The 23,322-nt window shown below is 50.5% G+C and overlaps 2 protein-coding genes across 2 annotated transcripts in view; one reads left to right on the forward strand and one right to left on the reverse strand.

Annotated features, from left to right (window-relative positions):
- LOC147096197 (zinc-binding protein A33-like) overlaps positions 1-17,406 on the reverse strand; it is a 57,482-nt gene extending 40,076 nt beyond the window's left edge. The window contains exon 1 of the mRNA XM_085975067.1: positions 16,997-17,406. Within this exon, the coding sequence (XP_085831193.1) occupies positions 16,997-17,371 (375 nt within the window). The 5' untranslated portion in view covers positions 17,372-17,406. The remainder of the gene's footprint in view (positions 1-16,996) is intronic.
- LOC147096194 (E3 ubiquitin-protein ligase TRIM39-like) overlaps positions 1-23,322 on the forward strand; it is a 546,064-nt gene that overhangs the window by 432,753 nt on the left and 89,989 nt on the right. The window lies entirely within an intron of this gene.

Consider the following 23,322-nt stretch of genomic DNA (forward strand, 5'->3'; position numbering starts at 1 on the left):
CCCTACTATAGCTCCACTCCGTATCCCATCCCCCTGCCAAGTTAGTTTAAACCTCCCGCAACAGTACTAGCAAACCTCCCCGCAAGGATGTTGATCCCATTCCAGTTCAGGTGCAACGCGTCCGGCTTGTACAGGCCCCACACCTTCCCCAGAAGCAGACCCAGTGATGAAGGAAACAAAAGCCCACCCACCTGCACGAACTCTTTATCCACACATTCATCTGCTCTATCCTCCTATTCCTATACTCACTAGCACGTGGCACCGGGAGTAATCCAGAGATTACAACTTTTGAGGTCTTGCTTTTTAATCTGCTACCTAGCTCCCTAAATTTTGTTGCAGGACCTCATCTCTCTTTCTGACAGAGGCCAGTGTCGGAAGGAGCAGAGTGCGGCGGTACAGTACTTAAACTCACTTTCACAGGCTTTTTTACAGAGGCCTGTGTCAGGAGGAGCAGAGAGCGGCGGTACAGTGAGTACTTAAACTCACTTTCGCAGGCTTTTTTACAGAGGCCAGTGTCGGGAGGAGCAGAGAGCGGCGGTACAATGAGTACTTAAACTCACTTTCGCGGGCTTTCTTACAGAGGCATACCAATCTCACAGACCGGCGGCGGTGTTCCGGAGCCACGTCACGATTCAAAAAGTGACGCGGACAAGAGGAAGCTGTTAAGTATGTGTATTGTATTGAACAATTAACACAAAGACTTAAACGTATAACTCAAACAGGTCTTTACTGGTTGGAGGTAGGGACTGCACGTAGGTCTTTACTTCATGCCCACAGGCGGGAACTGAGGGGAGATCAGTACCCACAGTACTATTTATACCCCTATGGCCAGGAGTGGTACTGCGTATCACTACGCCCTACAAGTAGTGCAGTCCTGTCCATAGGTTCAAAGTAGCACACATATTACATACACAACATTCCTCCCTTCTTAGCTTTACAGTCATCTCCCCATTTAACATAACGTAATAACATATATACATAGATAACTTCATGTCAAAACAGATCACAGATTCAGTCTCTGCGGAAAACAGTTCACAGATTCAATCTCTGTTGTAGTCGGTTCACGTTGCTGGAGTGACTCATTCAATAGTCCTTCCATGGATTTAACAGTTTGAACTTCCGAACTGAATTGGCTCCGTTCGGAGGGACCACGTGTGTGATCTGGTAGAGGTAATAATGGTTCAGATGGGTCATCTTCTGTTTCGACTTTTCCTTTTCTGCTTCTTGGAGACTCTCTGGGCTCCACTGTCAGCTGCCAGCTGCATGCGCAGTTCCTCCTTCTCTTCCTCCTTTTTCCGTAGTAGAGCCACCTTCTCCCGATGTTCCGTAGACTTTCGGTGCTCCTCCATGATTTCTGTATGGTGGGAGTCGAAGTTACAAGTTGGGCAGGACAGGACAGAGTAATATTCGGTGTCGTCCTGATCTAGGCCAGCGAGAGGGTCTTCTATTTCCTCCATACCCAGCTGGGCGTTAGCCAGCTTTTGTTCCAAGTCCAGACATCTTTCCTGAAGAGACTTCTTCATGCGTACCTCTTCATCCAGCTTTTTCTGGGCTTTCAGCAAGTCATTTACTAATGACCTCATTTGAGATTTTACTACTTCAACTTCTTTTGGAGATTGATTGATCGGACTGTTCAATCCCTCTACCGGAGCAACTGTTTCAGCGGTCTGTTGTTCTACATTGACGTGAGTCAGCGTACTTTTGGCATCCAAGGGCTGCTCTGTTGCAGTCATCTCAGTCTGTGTTGCCACCTCAGCTCTTCCAATAACCTTTGAGAGCTCCGAACCCCTTTCGTTTGAATATTGAAGTTCGTGTTCAAGTTTTTCCCATTTCAGAGTCCTGTCCTTCAGCATATGCAGGAGTTGGCTGACCGTTAACTCCTCTGACATCAGACGTTTTGTGTGCTCCTGCTCCATTTGCTCCAGCAGCTGCTTCTGTTGTCTTTCCAGATGTTCCCACTCTATATCAAAGAACTCTTTCGTCGCATTCATCTCTTGCTCAAAACGGTGAATCATTTGTTCTAATTGCTGTTGCAGTTTGAAATGGAGTTGAGTTCGAGCCCGGTGTCCCTCAGAAATGTGCATGTCAGTAGACTGGACAGACTCAGAATTCTCTATCTCAGTGGAATTCTGTGCTGAAACTTTGTCTTTTGCACACGGGTTGGTCTTACCATCATCAGTTCCAGAGTCTGGGTTGATTATGTTCACCGAGTTCTCACTCGTTATTGTTTGTAGGAAATGCCAGTCGATATTCATTTTCCTAATCCACTCCCATCCTAGTAGTGGAGGACCTCCTTCAGAAAGCACATATAAGTCCATTATTTGACTTTCTTCGCCCTTGTGGACCACTGTGACCTCAATTTTCCCGATGGGGTACACTCTTTGCCCCGTGTATGTTTTCAATATGAGCTCCGTATCCTGTAGGGGAATATGTTGGAATAACCCTCCATAATCTTTCTTATTTATGACCGTCAATGCCGATCCAGTGTCCAATTCCAGTTTTACTTGGACTCCTTCTATCTGAAGAGTGACCCAAATTGTCTGGAGGTCTGCACCCTTACCAACGTTGAGTACCCTTAAGCTAGCCAGTTCAATACTGCTTAAGCCAGCCAGTTCATTACTGCTAGCGTCTGAATCGGACTCCTGTTCGGCCACCTTGTGTACTTTTGCGTATTTTCCTTGCGGTGACTTCTTGTTGCTGGTCTTCTTCCCTGACCTGCATACTCTAGCTATGTGTCCAAGCCTACCACAAGTTCTACATTCTTGGTTTTTAAACCAACACTGGTTCTGATCATGCGTTGTCTTTCCACAACGATAACATTTGCCAGAACTCACACCCAATTTGTGTGCACTGAGCTCCGGTGACCGTAGCTGCATTACTGCCGTGCCACTCGCTGCGGCTTCGTGTGCTGCTGCCATAGTGACCGCCTTCTCAAGCGTCAGCTCATTCTCCTCGAGCAGTCGCTTTTGTGTATCCTGTTTAAATAAACCACACAAAAATTTGTCTCGTAGTGCATCTGTCAGTCCCGTTCCAAACTGGCAATATTTCGCTAATTTACGCAATTCCAGCAAATATTCAGCATTGCTTTCATGCTGTAGCTGCCTTCTGTCGTAAAATTTAAATCGTTCCGCTAGCATCAGCGGCGTGGGGTTTAGATGATCTTTCAGGACAGTAACAATCTCATCGAACGTCTTATCCGCCGGTTCATCTGGTGATAACAGGTGTTTCAATTGCCCGTATGTCTTCGCACCCATTAAATTTAATAATGTTAGAGCTTTATCTTGGTCACGAATTTTATTGGCCTTACAATAATTTTTTACTCTTTCAACATATATGGCCCAATCTTCGAGGTCACTATCAAAGGTGCTAATATTCCCGTGTTTAGGCATTGTAGATTTGCAATTTCTCAGATTTTCTTTTCTTTACTTGTTATCAAAGATGGCGGCTTCCCGCTCTTGCCGTCGTCCTCCGCCCACAAAATGGCGGTTTTCCCGCGTTTGGCGGTCTTCACCCGTCCCCCGACGCCGTCTCCCTTCAGCCCCCGAGTGCGGCCCTTATCTTCGCCGCGATCGCCCGAGTGCGGCCCTTATCAGCGGATGCGATCGCTGGATCGCGAAGTGGCTCCCGACCGAAGCGGCTCTCGGCCCTTATCTTCTGTGCGATCGATAGCCTGCGCTGTGCACCGCGGCTCTCGCACCTTGAGCTTCTGCAGCCGCCGCGCCTTTCAGTCCGAGTGCGGCCCTTATCTTTGATCCCGATCGCTGGCCCGCGCTGCGCCTCGCACTTGAAGGCGGCCCGGCCTTATCTCCGATCGCGATCGATGGCCCTTATCTGCTCCGACTTCCCCAGCCCTGTCTTTGCAGCCAACGCTGCACGGCTTACCCCACCACCTAGGTTGAACAAGGAAACTGCAGAAAGACTTCTGTCAGTCGCTGGAAGCTGTCAGGATGGCTGCTGCACTCCAGTGCTCAGTCGCTGATGGAGGCTTCAGAGTCCTAAGCCTGTCGCTTCTAGTGGGGTGGTGAGGTTTGAAACCTCTCTTCAACTGCCGCAGGGTAAGAACCTGACTCGTCGCCAGTGTTAAGTATGTGTATTGTATTGAACAATTAACACAAAGACTTAAACGTATAACTCAAACAGGTCTTTACTGGTTGGAGGTAGGGACTGCACTTAGGTCTTTACTTCATGCCCACAGGTGGGAACTGAGGGGAGATCAGTACCCACAGTACTATTTATACCCCTATGGCCAGGAGTGGTACTGCGTATCACTATGCCCTACAAGTAGTGCAGTCCTGTCCATAGGTTCAAAGTAGCACACATATTACATACACAACAGAAGCAGCTGATTGGGTGAATACAGGCAGGTGAGTATTTATACTACTCTATAGTTTGACAGTTAAGATTAATAGTTTATAAAATTTAGAGGCCTAGAAATTGGGTATAGCCCCGCTTGAGGCGTTAGAACTGGCGCTGCGCAAAGTTTATAGCCAGACGAAACTTATCGCCGCCTGGCGCGATATTGGGTTGCATCGCCCCCAAAGGGGATTGAGGCGCGAATTCAGGCGTTACACAGGTCTCCTAAGGTGCTAAACTTCCGGCGCAACCCAATATCGGAGTGGACGGGTGCAGCGCAGGTGCTCTCAATTACTGATGACCACGAGACTTCCAGGCGCCGGCCAGCTCTTAAAGGGGTGGGTCAGTCAGCTTCAGCATCCACACTCTGTGCCTTGCAGGCCTCAGAATCGGCGCAGGCCCTTCTCTGGCGCTAAAAACTTGGACCAGATGGAGAAGGTGAGACAGAGAGCAGAGCGCTTCACCAATGAGGCTCTGGAGCAATTGGTGGCCGCAGTGGAGCGCCAGCGAGATGTTCTCTACCCAGACAATGGCACGAGGCCGAATCATAAGGACTACCGACGAGCTTGGAGGGATGTATGCCAGAGGGTCAACTCCAGCAGCATGGTGACCAGGAGCCCTGTCCAATGCAGAAAGAAATTCAACGACCTCACTCGGGACGTGAGGGTGAGTGTTGTTTCTGCAAACTTCTGCATCCCTTCATTTGCACCTGACTTTATGGCTACAGGGTGGGCTGTGCCCCATTGGCCATCTGCCAGCAAGCACCCATGGCCCTTTCTGGGCACACACATGCACATTTGACTCAAGGCGTCATGTAAGGGCTCTTGCACCATGGGGGGCATGAGATGATCACTCAGGGCATCATGTAAGGGCTCTTCCACCATGGGGGGCATGAGATGATCACTCAGGGCATCATGTAACATAACTTCCCCTCCTTTCCCCTGCAGTCGAAGCTGGCGAGGATTGGCAAAGACCAGCTTCGCACCGTTGGAGGACCTCCACAAGTGGTCACTCTCACGGATCTCGAGGAGAGAGTCCACCAGATTCTTGGAGGACGTTTGAGTGGGCCTGTAACCACTGCAGCTGCCGACCCCATTGTCAACAGCGATGGTAAGTTTCACACCTTTAACAACTGTCTCCTTCCACTTGTTCCCCCCGCCAGCATGCTTTCTCACTGTGGACCCATGTCATAGCCTTGCCGCAATCTGGCATCCCTTGCTGCCAAGCTGTCCTTTTGCTAAAGCCACTCTTCCACCTCCCTGCTTTCAGATGCCGCATCACCAGCTCGGGAGCCGGGCCCTCAAGCTGCCAGTGCCAGTGCCTCCGAAGGCTCAATGAGAAAATTACTGTCCAACAGAAGGTCAGCAACTCTCTCCAGCAACGATCAGAATGGCCAGCCCAAATGGCTGCAGCTTTTATACTAGTGCTGTCCCCTTTAAATAGCGCCCCCCGAGTCCGAGAAGGGCCTGGGAACACTCCATCCAACTGTCACTAATAGCGCCAGGCGAAAAGGTTGCGGGCGCCACCGAATATCCGGTCGGGGCGCCAAAAAGGCGTTGCACACTGAAATGACATCATGATCTGCCTGCGCCCGCGGGCGAGCGGAAAGAGTTAGCGCCGGCGCTAAAAGGATACTCAATATGGGAGGTGGCGCTTTATTCACTGCGCCCACCCGAAAATTGGGTAACGCCCCAATTCTCGGGCTCTTTAGGCACTAATCGCTGGCGCTACCAACCGAATTTCGAGGCCACAATGTCTTAATTTTTGTGGTTATACTTTCTCAGGTCTCTGTTGTGTATCGGGGAGTGCTAGTAACCAAGGGTCCTTGTGTATATCATTTAATTGTAGTGTAATTAGTGGCATTGATTTGATTTAATTTAATTTAAATTAATTAAAGGGTAAGTCATGGCAGGACAGCTCGGCCCCGTGGCATGCTTCTCCTGCGCTATGTGGGAAATCAGGGACACTTCCTGTGTCCCTGACGACCATGTGTGCGGGAAATGTATCCAGCTGCAGCTACTGACAGACCGCATTGCGGCGCTGGAGCTGCAAATGGATACATACTGGAGCATTCGCAATGCTGAGAACATCGTGGATAGCACGTTTAGGGAGTTGGTCACACCGCAGGTAAAGGCTGCACAGGCAGGAAGGGAATGGGTGACCACCAGGCAGAGTAGCAGGTGCAGGTAGGTAGTGCAGGGGTCCCCTGTGGCCATCCCCCACTCAAACAAATATACCACTTTGGATATTGTTGAGGGAAATGGCTTATCGGGGGAAGGCAGCAGCAGCCAACTTCCTGGCACCATGGGTGGTTCTGCTGCACAGGACGGGAGGAAACAGAGTGGGACAGCTATAGTGATAGGGGATTCTATTGCAAGGGGAATAGATAGGTGTTTCTGCGGCCACAAACGAGACTCCAGGATGGTATTTTGCCTCCCTGGTGCAGGGGTCAAGGATGTCTTGGGGCGGCTGCAGGGCATTCTGGAGGGGGAGGGTGAACAACCAGTTGTCGTGGTGCATATAGGTACCAACAATATAGGTAGAAAACAGGATGAGGTCCTAAAAGCTGAATATAGGGAGTTAGGAGGTACATTAAAAAATAGGACCTCAAAGGTAGTAATCTCAGGATTGCTACCAGTGCCACGTGCTAGTCAGAGTAGAAATAGAAGGATATTTCAGATGAATACGTGGCTAGAGGAATGGTACAAGGGGGAGGGATTCAAATTCCTGGGACATTGGAACCGATTCTGCGGGAGGTGGGACCAGTACAAACTGGACGGTTTGCACTTGGGCGGGAGCAGGACCGGTGTCGTAGGAGGAGTGTTTGCTAGTGCTGTTGGGGAGGGTTTAAACTAAAATGGCAGGGGGTTGGGAGCCTGTGCAGGGAGAGAGAGGAAAGGGAAGCAAGGATAGAAACAAAAGACAGGAAGGAGAAAAGCAAAAGTGGAAGGCAGAGAAATCAAGGCCTAGAAATTGGGTATAGCCCCGCTTGGGGCGTTAGAATTGGCGCTGCGCAAATTTTATAGCCAGACGCAACTTATCGCCACCTCGCGCGATATTGGGTTGCAGCGCCCCTAAAGGTGATTGAGGCATGAGTTCAGGCATTACACGGGTCTCCTAAGGCGCTAACATGCCGGCGCAACCCAATATCGGGGCGGGCGGGCGCAGCGCAGGTGCTCTCAATTACCGATGACCACGAGACTTCCAGGCGCCGGCCAGCTCTTAAAGGGGTGGGTCAGTCAGCTCCAGCATCCACACTCTGCGCCTTGTAGGCCTGAAAATCGGAGCAAGCCCTTCTCTGGCGCAAAAAACTTGGAGCAGATGGAGAGGGCGAGGCAGAGAGCAGAGCACTTCACCAATGAGGCTCTGGAGGAATTGGTGGCCGCAGTGGAGCGCCGGCGAGCTGTGCTGTACCCCGACAATGGCAGGAGGCCTAATCATAAGGACTACCGACGAGCTTGGAGGGATGTTTCTCAGAGGGTCAGCTCCAGCAGCATGGTGACCAGGAGCCCTGTGCAGTGCAGGAAGAAATTCAACGACCTCACTCGAGTCGTGAGGGTGAGTGGTGTTTATGCAAACTTCTGCATCCCTCCATTTGCACCTGACTTTATGGCTACAGGGGGCGCTATGCCCCAATGGCCATCTGTCAGCAAGCACCCATGGCCCTTTCTGGGCACACACATGCACATTTGACTCAGGGCATCATGTAACGGCTCTTCCGCCATGGGGGGCATGAGATGATAACTCAGGGCATCATGTAAGGGCTCTTCCACCATGGGGGGCATGAGATGATAACTCAGGGCATCATGTAACATCACTTCCCGTCCTTTCCCCTGCAGGCCAAGCTGGCGAAGAACCACAAGGACCAGCTTCGCACCGGAGGAGGTCGTCCTCAACGGCAGACTCTGACGGATCTCGAGGAGAAAGTCCACCAGATTGTTGGAGGACGTCTGAGTGGTCCTGTTACCACTGCAGCTGCCGACCCTATTGTCCACAGTAATGGTAAGGTTCTCACCTTTTACAGCTGTCTCCTTCCACTTGTTTCCCCTGCCAGCATGCTTTCTCACTGTGGACCCATGTCATAGCATTGCCGCACTCTTGCATCCCTTGCTGCCAAGCTGTTCTTTTGCTAAAGCCACTCTTCAACCTCCCTGCTTTCAGATGCTGCATCACCAGCTCGGGAGCTGGCCCCTCAAGCTGCCAGTGCCAGTGCCTCCGGAGGCGACGATCAGGAGGAAGCCGGAACACCCGTGCCAGCCTCAGGGGAGCCAACGCATCTGGAGACTGGGGATAGTAGTTCCCTGGAGGGGAGGGGGGGGTGCTCTGATGAGGAGCCAGTTGCAGGAACCAGCGGCCTGCAACAACGCGAGGGGGGTAGGGAAGCTCGGGGGCCATCTCCCCAGAGGGTGAGGCAGGCCACGATGACTGCTGCACAGAGTGCAGAGGAGGTGCGTAGCCTTGCCGATATGAGTGCCCAGGCCCGGCTCAGGCACACTGAGCTTATGGCTGCAGTGGGGAGGATGCCTGAGTCGATCGACACACTGGCAAAGAGTGTGCTGGACTTTGGGGCAGCAATGGAAAGGACTGTCCAGGGCTTCGGGGCAGCAATGGAAAGGTCTGTCCAGGGCTTGTCCGAGGCAGTGGAAAGGGCTGTTCCGGTCTTGTCCGAAGCAGTGGAAAGGACTGTTCCGGCCTTGTCCGAATCATTGGAAAGGACTGTTCCAGCCTTGTCCGAAGCAGTGGAAAGGACTGTTCCGGTCTTGTCCGAAGCAGTGGAAAGGACTGTTCCGGCCTTGTCCGAGGCAGTGGAAAGGACTGTTCCGGCCTTGTCCGAAGCAATGGAAAGGACTGTTCCGGCCTTGTCCGAGGCAGTGGAAAGGACTGTCCAGGGCTTGTCCGAGGCAGTGGAAAGGACTGTTCCGGCCTTGTCCGAGGCAGTGGAAAGGACTGTTCCGGTCTTGTCCGAAGCAGTGGAAAGGACTGTTCCGGCCTTGTCCGAATCATTGGAAAGGACTGTTCCAGCCTTGTCCGAAGCAGTGGAAAGGACTGTTCCGGTCTTGTCCGAAGCAGTGGAAAGGACTGTTCCGGCCTTGTCCGAGGCAGTGGAAAGGACTGTTCCGGCCTTGTCCGAAGCAATGGAAAGGACTGTTCCGGCCTTGTCTGAATCATTGGAAAGGACTGTTCCGGCCTTGTTCGAATCATTGGAAAGGACTGTTCCGGCCTTGTCCGAGGCAGTGGAAAGGACTGTCCAGGGCTTGTCCGAAGCAGTGGAAAGGACTGTTCCGGCCTTGTCCGAAGCAGTGGAAAGGACTGTCCAGGGCTTGTCCGAGGCAGTGGAAAGGACTGTTCCGGCCTTGTCCGAAGCAGTGGAAAGGACTGTCCAGGGCTTCTCTGTAGCACAGGCACCTGCCATGCAGGTCCTCACTGCTGCCACGCAGTCACTTGCTGACCTCGTCCACACACAAATTGAGGCCACGCGCACACTCACTGCTGCCACCCTAGCTGCATCAGGCAGGATCACCCCGGGCCCTTGCAGCACCACAGCAGGCCATGAATCTGTGGAGCAGTCGATTGTGGCGGATGATCCGGTGCGGCCCCATCAGAGTGCCAGTGTGTCGGCCGACCACGGTGCAGGTGTCCTCTCTCGGCATGTGAGCATTCCTGATGCCACCGCTGGAACGTCAGCAGTGCAGCTGCCACCACCTGCACGGCAGACTGCTTCCAGCCATGCCCAGTTGGAGCAGCCAGCTTCCGGGCCCTCCAAGCCCAGAGGTCGTCCAGGCCGTCCCTCAGGGGCTTCAGCGCTTCCAGACACTCAGCAGGCGTCCCCCAGCCTTGACGCAGCCACTGGGGTCCAATTACAGAGGAGCTGCAGGGAGGGAAGGAGCCGACCTCGTAAGAGAAGTCGGTCTCCATCAAGGGGTCAACAGTAGAGGGAGGTGCTAAGACATTTCTTTTTTCGAATTCAAGGCTGTCCACACCTGCTGTGTTTGTTTGTTATCACAGAATCACAGAATCACAGAAACCCCACAATGCAGATAGAGGCCATTTCAGCCCATCGAGCCTGCACCGACACATATCCCACCCGATCCCCGTAACCCCACGTATTTAATCCCCCTAACACTAAGGGTCAATTTATCATAGCCAATCAACCTAACCCGCACATGTTTTGGTTAGTCTCACCGGTTTGCCAGACAGTTATCTGTTAGTTTGTTAGTTATGCTTTCTGTTGCCATTACATTGTCATGCTGGAAGGAAGCACTTTTTTCAAAATAAAGAAAATGTTTTATTTACAATGGAGCTGTAGACTATTTACAATCATGGTGGCCTTCATAGGCTTACTGCGAACCGACCGGCGATGTTCCAATCACACCCAGCATTCCGTCAGAGGGGCCTAGAACCGAGTCCTTATGAGCCTCTGATGAACGGCCCTTCCAGTTTCTGGAGCCCTCCCATCTTCCTCCTCCTCCTCCTGCTCCTCCTCGTCCGCATGCTCCTCCTCCTCCTCGTCCGCCTGCTCTGCTGGACCTTGAGGGTCGGCTGGCATTGGCTGGGTGCGTCGAATGGCCAGGTTGTGGTGCATGCAGCAGACAACGACGATGCGTGCCACATGCTCCGGCGAGTACTGTAGGGCGCCCCCTGAATGGTCGAGACAACGGAAACGCTGCTTCAGCACACCAATTGTGTGCTCCACAATATTCCTGGTCGCCTGATGGCTGTTGCTGTAATGCTCTCCTGCCGGGGTGCTGGGCAAACGGAGCGGGGTCATGAGCCATGGCCAGAGAGGATAGCCCTTGTCGCCAAGAAGCCAGCCTCGTGGGTGAGCCGGGGCCTTAAAAAGGTGGTCTGCCACAGGTCTGCCGCAGGATGAACGCGTCGTGGCTGCTGCCAGGGAATTGTGCGTTGACCGCCATGATTATCTGCCAGTGATCACAGACCAGCTGCACATTGAGGGAGTGGAACCCCTTGCGGTTGCGGAACTCCTCAGGATTCTGTAATGGCGCCCGCAAAGCCACATGTGTGCAATCAATGCCCCTTGCACCATGGGGAAGTCCGCAATAGCCGCGAAGCCCTGCGCGCACTCCCCCTGCTTCTCCAGGGTCACAGGGAAGGTGATGAATTCGTGCTTCCTTCTATAGAGGGCAGCTGTCACTTGCCGGATGCAGCAATGCACCGCAAATTGTGAAATATTTGCTATGTCTGCAGTTGCTGCCTGAAACGAGCCGCTGGCGAAAAAGTTGAGGGCAACAGTGACTTTGATGGCCACTGACAGAGAGGTCCTGCACCGTAGCCGCGGTTGCAGATCTTCAGCAAGCAGTTGGCACAGCTCAGTCACAACATCCTTACCGAATCTGAGCCTTCGCAGACACTGCTCCTCCGATATGGTAAGGTATGAGACCTGCTGCCTGAAAACTCTGGCAGCATATGGTCAGATTTGGCGACATCCATTGCCCCTCCTCCTTCTGCTCAATCCCGGCCCTCTCTCCCTCCGTCTCTGTGCCCTTGCCAGTTGTTCAGCCAGGAGGACGTTCCCCTCCAAAGCAGCACCCATTATTATGTCAGACGAGTAAGATGCAGTAATCTCTCACGATCAAACTGTTCTGGACAGGGCTGAAGGTCCCAAGGCTCCGCTGGCTCAATGATAAGAGCACTCTCCAACTGAAGGTCTACCACTCTCTCCAGCAGCGAGCAGGATGGCCAGCCCAAATGGCTGCCGCTTTTATACTAGTGCTGTCCCCTTTAAAGAGTGCCCCCCGAGTCCGAGAAGGACCTGGTAACGTTCCATCCAGCTGTCACTAATAGCGCCAGGCAGAACGGAGGGGGGCGCCACTGAATTTCTGGTTCGGGGTGCCAAAAAGGCGTTGCACACTGAAATGATGTCATGATATGCCTGCGCCCGTGAGCGGACGCAAAGAGTTAGCGCCGGCGCTAACAGGCTACTCAATATGGCAGGAAGCGCTGGGTTCACTGCGCCCGGCCGAAAATTGGGTAACGCGTCAAATCTCGGCCTCTTTAGGCGTTAATCGGTGCCGCAACCAACCGAATTTCTCCCCCTTTATGTCTTAATGCGAGGAGCATTCTTAATAAGGTGGATGAATTAGCTGCGCAAATAGATGTAAACGGATATGATGTAATTGGAATTACGGAGACATGGCTCCAGGGTGACCAATGCTGAGAATTCAACATCCAGGGGTATTCAATATTCAGGAAAGACAGGCAAAAAGGAAAAGGAGGTGGGGTAGCATTGCTGGTTAAAGAGGAGATTAACACAATAGTAAGGAAGGATATTAGCTCTGATGATGTGGAATCTGTATGGGTAGAGCTGAGAAATACCAAGAGGCAGAAAACGTTAGAGGGAGTTGTATACAGACCCCCAAACAGTAATGCTGAGGTTGGGGATGGCATTAAATGGGAAATTAGAGACGCGTGCAATAAGGGCACAGCAGTTATCATGGGAGACTTTAATCTACATATAGATTGGGCTAACCAAATTAGTAACAATACTGTGGAGGAGGAATTCCTGGAGTGTATACGGGATGGTTTCCTAGACCAATATGTCGAGGAACCAACCAGAGATCAGGCCATCTTAGACTGGGTATTATGTAATGAGAAAGGATTAATTAGCAATGTTGTTGTGCAAGGCCTCTTGGGGAGGAGCGATCATAATATGATAGAATTCTTCATTAAGATGGAGAGTGAAATAGCTGACTCAGAGACTAGGGTCCTGAATTTAAATCAAGGGAACTATGATGATATGAGGTGTGAGATGGCTAGGATGGATTGGGGAACGTTACATGAAGGGTTGACGGTGGATAGGAAATGGCAAACATTTAAAGATCGCATGGATGAACTACAGAATTTGTTCATCCCTGTTTGGCATAAAAATAAAACAAAAAAGGTGACTCAACCATGGCTAACAAGGGAAGTTAGGGATAGCATAAGATCCAAGGAGAGGACATATAAATTGGCCAGAAAAAGCAGCAAACGTGAGGATTAGGAGCAATTTAGGATTCAGCAAAGGAGGACAAAGAGATTAATTAAGTGGGGGAAAACAGAATATGAGAGGAAACTTGCAGGGAACATAAAAACTGACTGTCAAAGCTTCTATAGATATGTGAGGAGAAAAAGATTGGTGAAGTCAAGTGTAGGTCCCTTGCAGTCAGAATCAGGGGAATTTATAATGGGGAACAAAGAAATGGTGGACCAATTAAATACATACTTTGGTTCTGTCTTCACAAAGGAGGACACAATAACCTCCCAGAGATGTCGGGGAACATAGGTTCTAATGAGAGGGAGGAATTGAATGAAATCAATATTTGTAGGGAATGTTAGGGAAATTGACAGCATTGAAGGCCAATAAATCCCCAGGGCCTGATAATTTACATCCTAGGGTACTTACGGAAATGGCCCTAGAAATCGTAGATGCATTGCTGGTCATCTTCCAAAATTCTATAGACTCTGGAATAGTTCCCATGGATTGGAGGGTAGTTAATGTAACCCCACTACTTAAAAAAGGTGGTAGAGAGAAAACATGGAATTATAGACCGGTAAGCCTGACATCGGTAGTGGGGAAAATGCTAGAGTCCATTTTAAAAGATGTAATAGCAGTGCACTTGGAAAACAGTGACAGGATCGGACAAAGTCAACATGGATTTACAAAAGGTAAATCATGCTTGACTAATCTACTTGAATTTTTTGAGGATGTAACTGGTAGAATAGATAAGGGAGAACCAGTGGATGTGGTGTATTTGGACTTTCAGAAGGCTTTCGATAAGGTCCCGCATAAGACATTGGCATGCAAAGTTAAAGCACATGGGATTGGGGGCAAGGTATTGACTTGGATAGAGAACTGGATGGCAGACAGGAAGCAAAGAGTTGGAATAAACGGGTCTTTATCCGAGTGGCAGGCAGTGACTAGCGGGGTACCGCAGGGATCAGTGCTAGGACCCCAGCTATTCACAATATATATTAATGATCTAGATGAGGGAACTAGATGTAATATCTCTAAGTTTGTAGATGACACAAAGCTGGGTGGGTGTGTGTGCTGTGAGGAGAATGCAGAGAAACTCCAGTATGATTTGGACAGGTTGGGTGATTGGGCAGATGCATGGCAGATGCAGTATAATGTGGATAAATGTGAGGTTATCCACTTTGGTGGCAAAAACAGGAAGGCAGATTATTTTCTGAATGGCAATAGATTGGGAAAAGGGGAAGTGCAACGAGACCTGGGTGTCATTGTGAACCAATCGCTGAAGGTAAGCATGCAGGTGCAGCAGGTGGTTAAGAAGGCAAATGGTATGTTAGCCTTCATAGTGAGAGGATTCGAGTAAAGGAGCAAGGATGTCTTGGGACAGGGTACTGAATTTGGATGGTCAGTCATGATCTCATTAAATGGCAGAACAGGCTTGAGGGGCCGAATGGCCTACTCCTGCTCCTATCTTCTATGTTTCTACCTATGTCGTTGGTACCAATGTGAACCATGACCTCTGACTGTTCACCCTCCCCCTTCAGAATGCTCTGCAGCCGTTCAGTGACATCCTTGACCCTGGCACCAGTGAGGCAACATGCCATCCTGGAATCACATCTGCGGCCACAGAAATATCTATCTGTTCCCCTTACGATAGAATCCCCTATCACTTTTGCTCTCCCACTCTTTTTCCTCACCTCCTGTGCAGCTGAGCCACTCGTAGTGCCATGGACTTGGCTCTTGCTGCATTCCTCTGAGAAACCATCTCCCCCAGCAGTATCCAAAATGGAAAATCTGTTGCAAACGGAGATGGACCCAGGGGATTCCTGCACTACCTTCCTAGTTCTTTTACTCTGTCTGGCGGTCACTCATTCCCTGTCTGTGCAGTCTTTACCTCCAGTATGACCACCTCATTAAACGTGCTATCCACGAAGATCTCAGCCTTGCGGATGCTCCACATTGAGTCCAGCCACAGCTCCAGCTCCGAAATGTGGATTTTGAGTAGCTGCAGCTGGAGACACTTCCTGCACATGTGTTTGCACTGGACACCGAAAGTGCCCCTGACTCCCCACATAGCACAGGAGGAGCACTCCACGCTGCCGAGCTGCCCTGCCATGTCCTAACCTTAACTTACTCCCTTTACTTCCTTTAAATTAAAGAGTATTAAATACACTAGGGACCTTACCTCACTTTAATCACTACACACTCTAAACTAGAGAACTTCCTTTTACTTCAACAACTGGACTGGAGAAATACTCACCAGGTCCTACTTACCAATCAGCCGCTTCCCTGGTTGTGACGTCACTTTAGTGGTTTCGCAGTTGTTGTTGTTTGACTGCTTCTGCTCTCGGACTCTTTCCCAACTCACAACACTCCTCTGCCGTGGTCCTTTATGGGCGCTCTGCCTTCTCTCAGGTCCTGCAGCCGCTCCCACACAGGTCCGCCTCCTCCCGTGTCGGGCCTCCTCTGCCGTGCTCCTTTATGGGCGCTCTGCCTTCTCTCAGGTCCTGCAGCCGCTCCCACACAGGTCCACCTCCTCCAGACACTTTTCATATTTCTTCACCTTTGTATTGTATCCCTCTTTCTCCTTTATGAATATTGCACAATAACCACACCTCATTGACTCCACCTTAGTTATAATTTTCTTAGCTGTTTCCCTTTCTTGTTCTATTTCTCCTGTTGTCCCTTTAGGATATACAGTTTTTTAATTCCAAACATTCCCTTTTAATTTTCCTTCTGTCCACTATCCCTATTATTACCTTTTACTTCTCTGGGGTTTTCTTTGCTGTATCTGGTCTCTGGTGGTGTGCTGTGTCACCTCATTCACACAGGGGTTTTATTTCACCTTACTTCTCCTCCACTCTATCCCTTTCCCTTTAACTTCTCAAGTACTTTCCCATTAAATCTGCCTCTGCTGTTCTTTAAGAAAATACCGAGAGTAATTGGTCTGCTTCTGTTTCCTGGTCCCTGTTGTTTTACCCGATTGCTGAAACTTTGCGCTGTTCGGGAGGCTTTAGAGGAAGTTTAACAAGTTCATGTTGACATTAAACACTTCACATCTGGAATATAAATAGGAGACACGTTCTGTAATGATATCACCATATAGTGATTGTATTTGCCCGGCAGCATATTTGCATGTATTGATTACTTATGCCTGACCAGCAGAGGTCATGTGAGAGACAAGCAGTCCAGAGGAGTTTTGGTTTCAGTTTCATTCTAGATGCATCACAGCACGGTGTGTCCTGTAAAAGGCTGTATAAAGAGTTGAACAGACTTTAGATTAAAAAGACATTCTTTTTATAAATGTCTCATCATTGAACCCACAAAGAAATCAATACACGTTCCACAGGTCATCACTTGTCACGGAGACAGGATCGGTATCGATCTGATAACATACTGTACAAGAGACTTCACTCTGCATTCCAAGGGCTGATCAATTTACACTGATCTATTAAAATGGTGTTTAGAATAAAGTGAAACTCTCACTTCCTGTCCCTGGTTCCTTCAGCAGCGATACAAATAGCAGTCCGTGTAAGGACTGAGTAATTAAATAAATACAAACACATTATCTAAAGAGCTTTAAGTATTGAGAGACGCTCAAACCCGAATCTGTGAACGCTCCCTGTTCAGGATTCTGTTACCTGTGTCTGTATTTTATTTTACACGGTGTCTCACCTTAAACTCTTCAGTAGCTTCTTCCAGTGGCAGCACCTCGTGGTTTTGATGACTTTTTGAACTCTGACAAATGACACAGATGGGCTGTTTGTCAGTTTTACAAAATAATTTCATCTTCTCCTTGTGGCGGCTGCATTCCTGCTGACTTTTAGCACTTTGATCACTTTTTACAAAAGTCTCCACGATGTTGGCGAGGGTGCGGTTGGGTCTCAGGTTCCTGGAGGAAGTCTCCTTTCTACAGACAGGACAGGCGGCGGTGACAGCGCTCTCCCAGTACCGGGTTATACAGGATCGGCAGAAGCTGTGATCACAGTCGAGTAAGACAGGGTCTTTATACAGATCATGGCACACAGCACAGGAAAGATCACCTTCCATCTCGAAGCACTGGTCACCTTGCACTGTGCTCGGAGTAAAATGGTGATCAGTGTAAAGTGAAACACTCTCAGTTTCACTTCCTGATTCCAGCAGCAACATTATAAACCACTGCCCAGAAAAGGGCAGGGAAGAGTGATAAATATAGATGGATTGTTGAAAAACCAGGCTGGTTGGTTCACTCATTTTGCTCAGGGAACTTGCCACCCCTTCCCAGTCTGGCCTGAATGTATCTTAGCTCCTGTAAGAATATAGATTTTACATTATTCTAATACAGAACAAAGACAGAACAGCTAATCTAGACAGAATTAATTTAAACTGTGCTGACAAGCTTTTGATCACAGCAAGGGCGAGTGTAAGAGAAGGAAATTGCTGCAGTCTAAATAAGGCAACAGTGTAGGAACTCGGAGCGGCTGGCCATAAACGAGTTCCGCCGAGGACGTTTGCAGGTCTTCTTTGGGCACCGTATGAAGACCCAAAAGTACCCATGGGAGTCTGTCCACCCATCCCGCACCTTGAAGCCTGGCCCGTAGAGCGGCTTTAATCGACCTGTGGAATCGCTCGCACAGGCCGTTCGCCTGTGGATGATAGGCGGTGGTGCGATGAAGTTTGGTGCCGAGCCCCTGAGCTACAGCGTTCCAGAGCTCTGAGGAAAATTGTGGCCCATGATCGGAAGAGATGTCCGCCAGTACCCCGAAATGAGCAACCCAACAGGAGATGAAAGCTCTAGCGACGTCTGCCGAAGTGGTGGAAACCAAAGGAATTGCCTCTGGCCACCTAGTGGTGCGGTCCACCATGGTGAAGAGATGCGTATAACCATGGGAAGGTGGAAGTGGCCCCACAAGGTCCACATGCACGTGGTTAAAATGACGCTCCGGAACAGCGAATGTAGCCACTGGAGCTTTTACATGACGCTGGACCTTAGCCTTCTGGCAGACCACGCAGGTGTTGGCCCAGTCACGGATATCCAGGTGCATATCTTTCCAGATGAATTTCGCCAACATTAGCTGTTGTGAGGCCTTCATGCCAGGGTGCGACAACCCGTGTATGGCGTCAAACACTTTCCGGCGCCATGCGACTGGCACAATAGGTCGGGGAACACCCATGGAGACGTCGCAAAGGAGCGTGGTGCCTGCGGCCTGGAAACTGGCGTCGGCTGCCTGGAAACTAGAGGGGACGGTTCTGTATGATTGGACCTCTGGGTCCGAGGCCTGAACCGCAGCCATGAGGGCGTAGTCGATCCCCAGGTGAACCGCATGGACCGTCGCGCGGGAGAGGCAATCCGCTACCAGGTTGTCTTTACCAGACACATGTTGAATGTCCGTGGTGAATTCAGAAATAAACGTCAGGTGACGTTGTTGACGAGCTGACCACGGTTTGGCGGTCTTGGCCATGGCGAACGTTAGAGGCTTGTGGTCGACAAAAGCCGTGAAGGGACGTCCTTCTAATATGAACCGGAAATGGCAGATGGCTAGAAAAAGGGCCAGCAACTCCCGATCGAAAGTGCTCTATTTTCTTTCATTTCTCCGTAGTTGACGGCTGAAAAGTGCCAGCGGTTGCCACGTGCCGTTCACCCACTGCTCCTGCACTGCGCCGATGGTGTAGTCTGACGCATCGGTGGTAAGGGCGATGGTGGCACCTGGAAGCGGGTGCGCCAGCATGGTTGCGTTGGCCAAGGCGCTCTTGGTGTTGATGAACGCCTGGTCCATCTCGGTCGTCCAGCTGATTGGATCCTTACCGGACTTGCCCTTGAGGGCCTCATACAAAGGCTGCATAAGCAGAGCCGCCTTAGGGACGAAGCGGTGATAGAAATTGACCATCCCCAGGAACTCTTGCAGGGCCTTGACGGTTGGCGGGCGCGGGAAAGAGGTAACAGCCTCCACTTTCGTCAGTAAGGGGACGGCGCCATCTGATGTGATGTGGTGTCCCAAGAAATCGATCCGCTGCAGGCCGAACTGGCACTTTGCCGGGTTGATGATCAAACCGTGCTGACTGAGGCATGTAAAGAGGGTACGCAAATCTGCTCTTCCTTGCTAGCGCTGGCGATGAGAATGTCGTCGAGATAGACGAAGATGAAGTTTAGGTCTCAGAGCACGGAGTCCATCCACCGCTGGAAAGCCTGTGCCGCGTTCTTCAAGCCAAACAGCATCCGTAGGAACTCAAAAAGGCCGAAAGGGGTGATGACTGCGGTTTTCAGGACATCTTGCGGGTGCACGGGACCTGGTGATACCCCCGGACGAGGTCTACTTTTGAAAAGATGAAATTTCCCGCCAAATGGGCCAAGAAATCCTGAATATGCGGGATCGGGTACCGATCAGGAGTAGTGGCGTCATTCAAGCGTCGGTAGTCACTGCATGGCCCCCAGCCACTGCCCGGTTTCGGAACAATGTGGAGAGGCGAAGACCAGGGACTATTCGACCGGCAAATAATCCCCAGCCGCTCCATCGTGTCGAACTTCGCTTTCGCAGCCGCGAGCTTGCTGGGTTCCAGCCTCCTAGCCCGTGCATAAACCGGGGAGCCAGTAGTGGTGATATGATGTTCAACACCATGCTTCGTGGCCGAGGAGGAGAAAGTGGGCCTGGTCAGCTCCGGGAACTCTCCGAGGAGCCGAGTGAAGTCATCCAGAGATGGGAACGCGCAGGCGATAGAGCGCGACACGGCGGTACCTTGGTGGCACGGAATCAAGTGGAAGGTGGCCGCGTTGATCAACCGGCGGTGCTGGGCATCGACGAGGAGGCCGTTGGCACACAGAAAATCCACCCCTAAGACGGCCTGCGAGACTGTGGCCGTGATGACTTCCCAATGGAAGCGCTGACCGCCGAAACACACTTGGAACCGCCGTTTTCGGAAAGTTCGAATGGCTGTGCCATTAGCCGCCACGAGGGAAAAGCTCCAGTCCCCAGCTTGCATATCGAGATTCGACGCAGGTAGGATGCTACACTGCGCCCCGGTGTCGCAAAGGAAATGTCGACCCGATAGGGAGTCGGTGATGAAAAGAAGTTTCCCCGAAGATCCGATGGCCATCGTAGCCACGGAGCGCCCATTAGACCTGGTCCTCCTTCGCCAGGAACACTGCAAGAGCGTTGTTTTTTTTCTGGGCGAAAAGCTGCAGGGAGAGCGGCAGCGTCGTGCTTTCGCACCAAAACAGGCGTGGTAGGAGCACCAGCCCGCTGCAAGAGGAGCTGGAGCTGCGTCTGTGGGGGATGGGCATCTCGTGGCAGCGCAGCACTGCTGGGTTACTGTGAAAATCTTATCTGCTTCGGCAGCGAGCTCTGTGCAGTTCGTGACCTCGGACCTGGCTAGGGCAGCCTGCACCTGCTCCGGCAGTTGGCAGAGGAATAGCTCCCGGAAGAGGAAGCATTCCGGTTCGGCACCTAAGAGCGTGAGCATTTGGCTCATGAGCTCGGACGGTTTGGAGTCCCCGAGGCCGAGCATAGCGAGAAGCCGGTGAGCGCGTTCTGACTTCAAGAGCCCGAAGACTTGTAGCAACCGCGCCTTTAACGTATCATACCTGCGGTCAGTAGGAGGACTACCGAGGAGGCTGATGATCCGCGAGGCAGTGGCGCTATCGAGGGCGGAGACCACGTAGTAATAATGGGTCTGATCCGTGACGATGTTCCTGATGGCAAACTGGGCTTCAGCCTGGATGAACCACGCGGCTGGTTGTTGCTCCCAGAACTGTGGCAGTTTCAGAGTCACGGCATTAGTTTCCATGCTGAAGATCTTCCGCAAAAACTGTTCGCGAAAGTCGGGGTCACCAATGTAGGAACGTGGGTTCCTAACTAAAAGACTGAGTTCTACTCAGGCGATCAAACAAAACGAACTTTAATGAAACAAACAGGTTTTAACAAGAAACTGCAGGATAACATCGAATGTAGGTTTGCTCTCTTTGGAGGCTCCACGAGGGCTGCTCCTGCGGTCCCGTGACTGAAGTCATGACGTCATCACGTTTTCCCGCCAGTCGGGGATCATGTGATGAACGGCGTGACGTCATCACGTTTTAGCCACGCTGTTAAAGTAACCACGCTCTGTACAGTTAAACAGCATAAATAAAGATACAGACTCAGGCTGTAGCTAACATGTTGTTAAAGGAATTATATACAAACGATCTGAGTCCTTTGGTGGCTCCGCCACAACAGGTTCATTTTACTATAGAGCATAACATTAAATATTTGTATAACATAGACTGTGGGGGCTAAATTGGGCCTTGTAGTGCCTGCTTTTTAGTTGCTATGCCTCCACATAAGACTCGAAAATGGGGTCGGAGATGTGCACACAGTTCCGATGGGAAGTGCGTAGGATGCCATCTTGGTAAAGGGGTTTGTGCGCACGCCAAACGACCGCCGGCAGCACATAGAGTACCGAGATGACGATGTGAATCAGAGTGCAATGCTGATTTGAAGCCACCTCTGCTATTTTGAAACTCCTCAATCCAGCCAACACCCTGTCTTAGCCTCGCACAGCTGAACACAGTGTTAAAAAAAGAAAGAGTTGAATATATATAGTGCCTTTAACAACCACCGGACGTCCCAAAGCGCTTTACAGTCAATTAAGTACTTTTTGATGTGCAGTCACTGTTGTAATGTCGGAAATGTAACAGCCAATTTAAGCACAGCAAGCTCCCACAAACAGCAACGCGATCATGTGTCAGCCAGTGGCTCAGTTGGTAGCACCCTCGCCTCTGAGTCAGAAGGTTGTGGGTTTGAAGTCCCACTCCAGAGACTTGAGCACCAAAATCTAGGCTGACACTCCAGTGCAGTACTGAGGGAGTGCGGCACTGTCGGAGGTGCTGTCTTTTGGATGAGACGTTAAACTGAGGTCCTGTCTGCACTCTCAAGTAGATGTAAATGATCCATGGCACTAATTCGAAGAAGAGCAGGGGAGTTATCCCTGGTGTCCTGGCTAATATTTATCCCTCAATCAACATCATTAAAACATTATCTAGTCATTCTCACATTTGCTGTCTGTGGGAGCTTGCTGTGCACAAATTGGCTGCTGCGTTTCCTACATTACAACAGTGAGTACACTTTGAAAAAGTGCTTCATTGGCTGTAAAGCACATTGGGATGTCCGGTGGTCATGAAAAGTGCTATATAAATGCAAGTCTTTCTTTTCTTTCTGATGTTAAATGGAATGAAGGACCCCCCACCAGCACTATTTAAAGGTAGTTGCTGGAATATTTCTTCTGGTTGCTGGTGCAATTGTGTGTTTTTGGAGGTTTCCTGTACTTGGCTAATGTTTGAATACTCTAGAGGGAGTGGTGTGGCGAATCCTGCTGTACTTCTTTAGTTATATAAAATATTGTGGTGAAAGAAGTTGCTTCCAGACATGGGTGGCCTGGTATGGCTTCCTCTAGGAATTGAACACGACTGAGAGAATGTAGAGAAGCCACGTAGAGCAGGACAAGCTGCTAGAAGGGGGATGAAGTGGAGGAGGAGGAGGAAGTGGAAAAGGAAGGAAGGCTACAACGTACACAGCTCCTTTCTACATGAACAGATTATTCATGAGCGATACCAGTAACCTCAACGACACCTCCCCATTCACCAACTGTCCCACACTCATTACCTTTCCTCTATCACTGACCATCACATTGTCCTCTTTCTGACAACACAAATGTAAAAACCATCAGAAAATGCACATTCAAATCCAATTTTATACATTCACCTGTTAAATAATGCATACAAAATGAAACGAATCCCTCTTGTGCATTCCCTTAGTGCCTGGCTTCAATGTGCCTTGGCCTATCCTAGTGCTCCTACGAGGTGCTTCCTCAGTGACTGCAGCATGGGTGATGGAAGGCTTCTGACCTTCAATTGAGGAGAGGGCAGATGGCCTTGGAGGATGACCTCGAGCAGCTCTGGGCCTAGAGGACCTGGCTTCAGACTGCACCATCTCAGTATGGGCTACATCTGTCTGGGCCAGCTGACTGACAGGCAACAGCAAGGAGTGGCAGGC

Source organism: Somniosus microcephalus, unplaced genomic scaffold, assembly GCF_052327205.1.
Source record: "Somniosus microcephalus isolate GS21.2 unplaced genomic scaffold, FLI_Smic_1.0 unresolved_chr1, whole genome shotgun sequence".
Taxonomy (NCBI): Eukaryota; Metazoa; Chordata; class Chondrichthyes; order Squaliformes; family Somniosidae; genus Somniosus; species Somniosus microcephalus.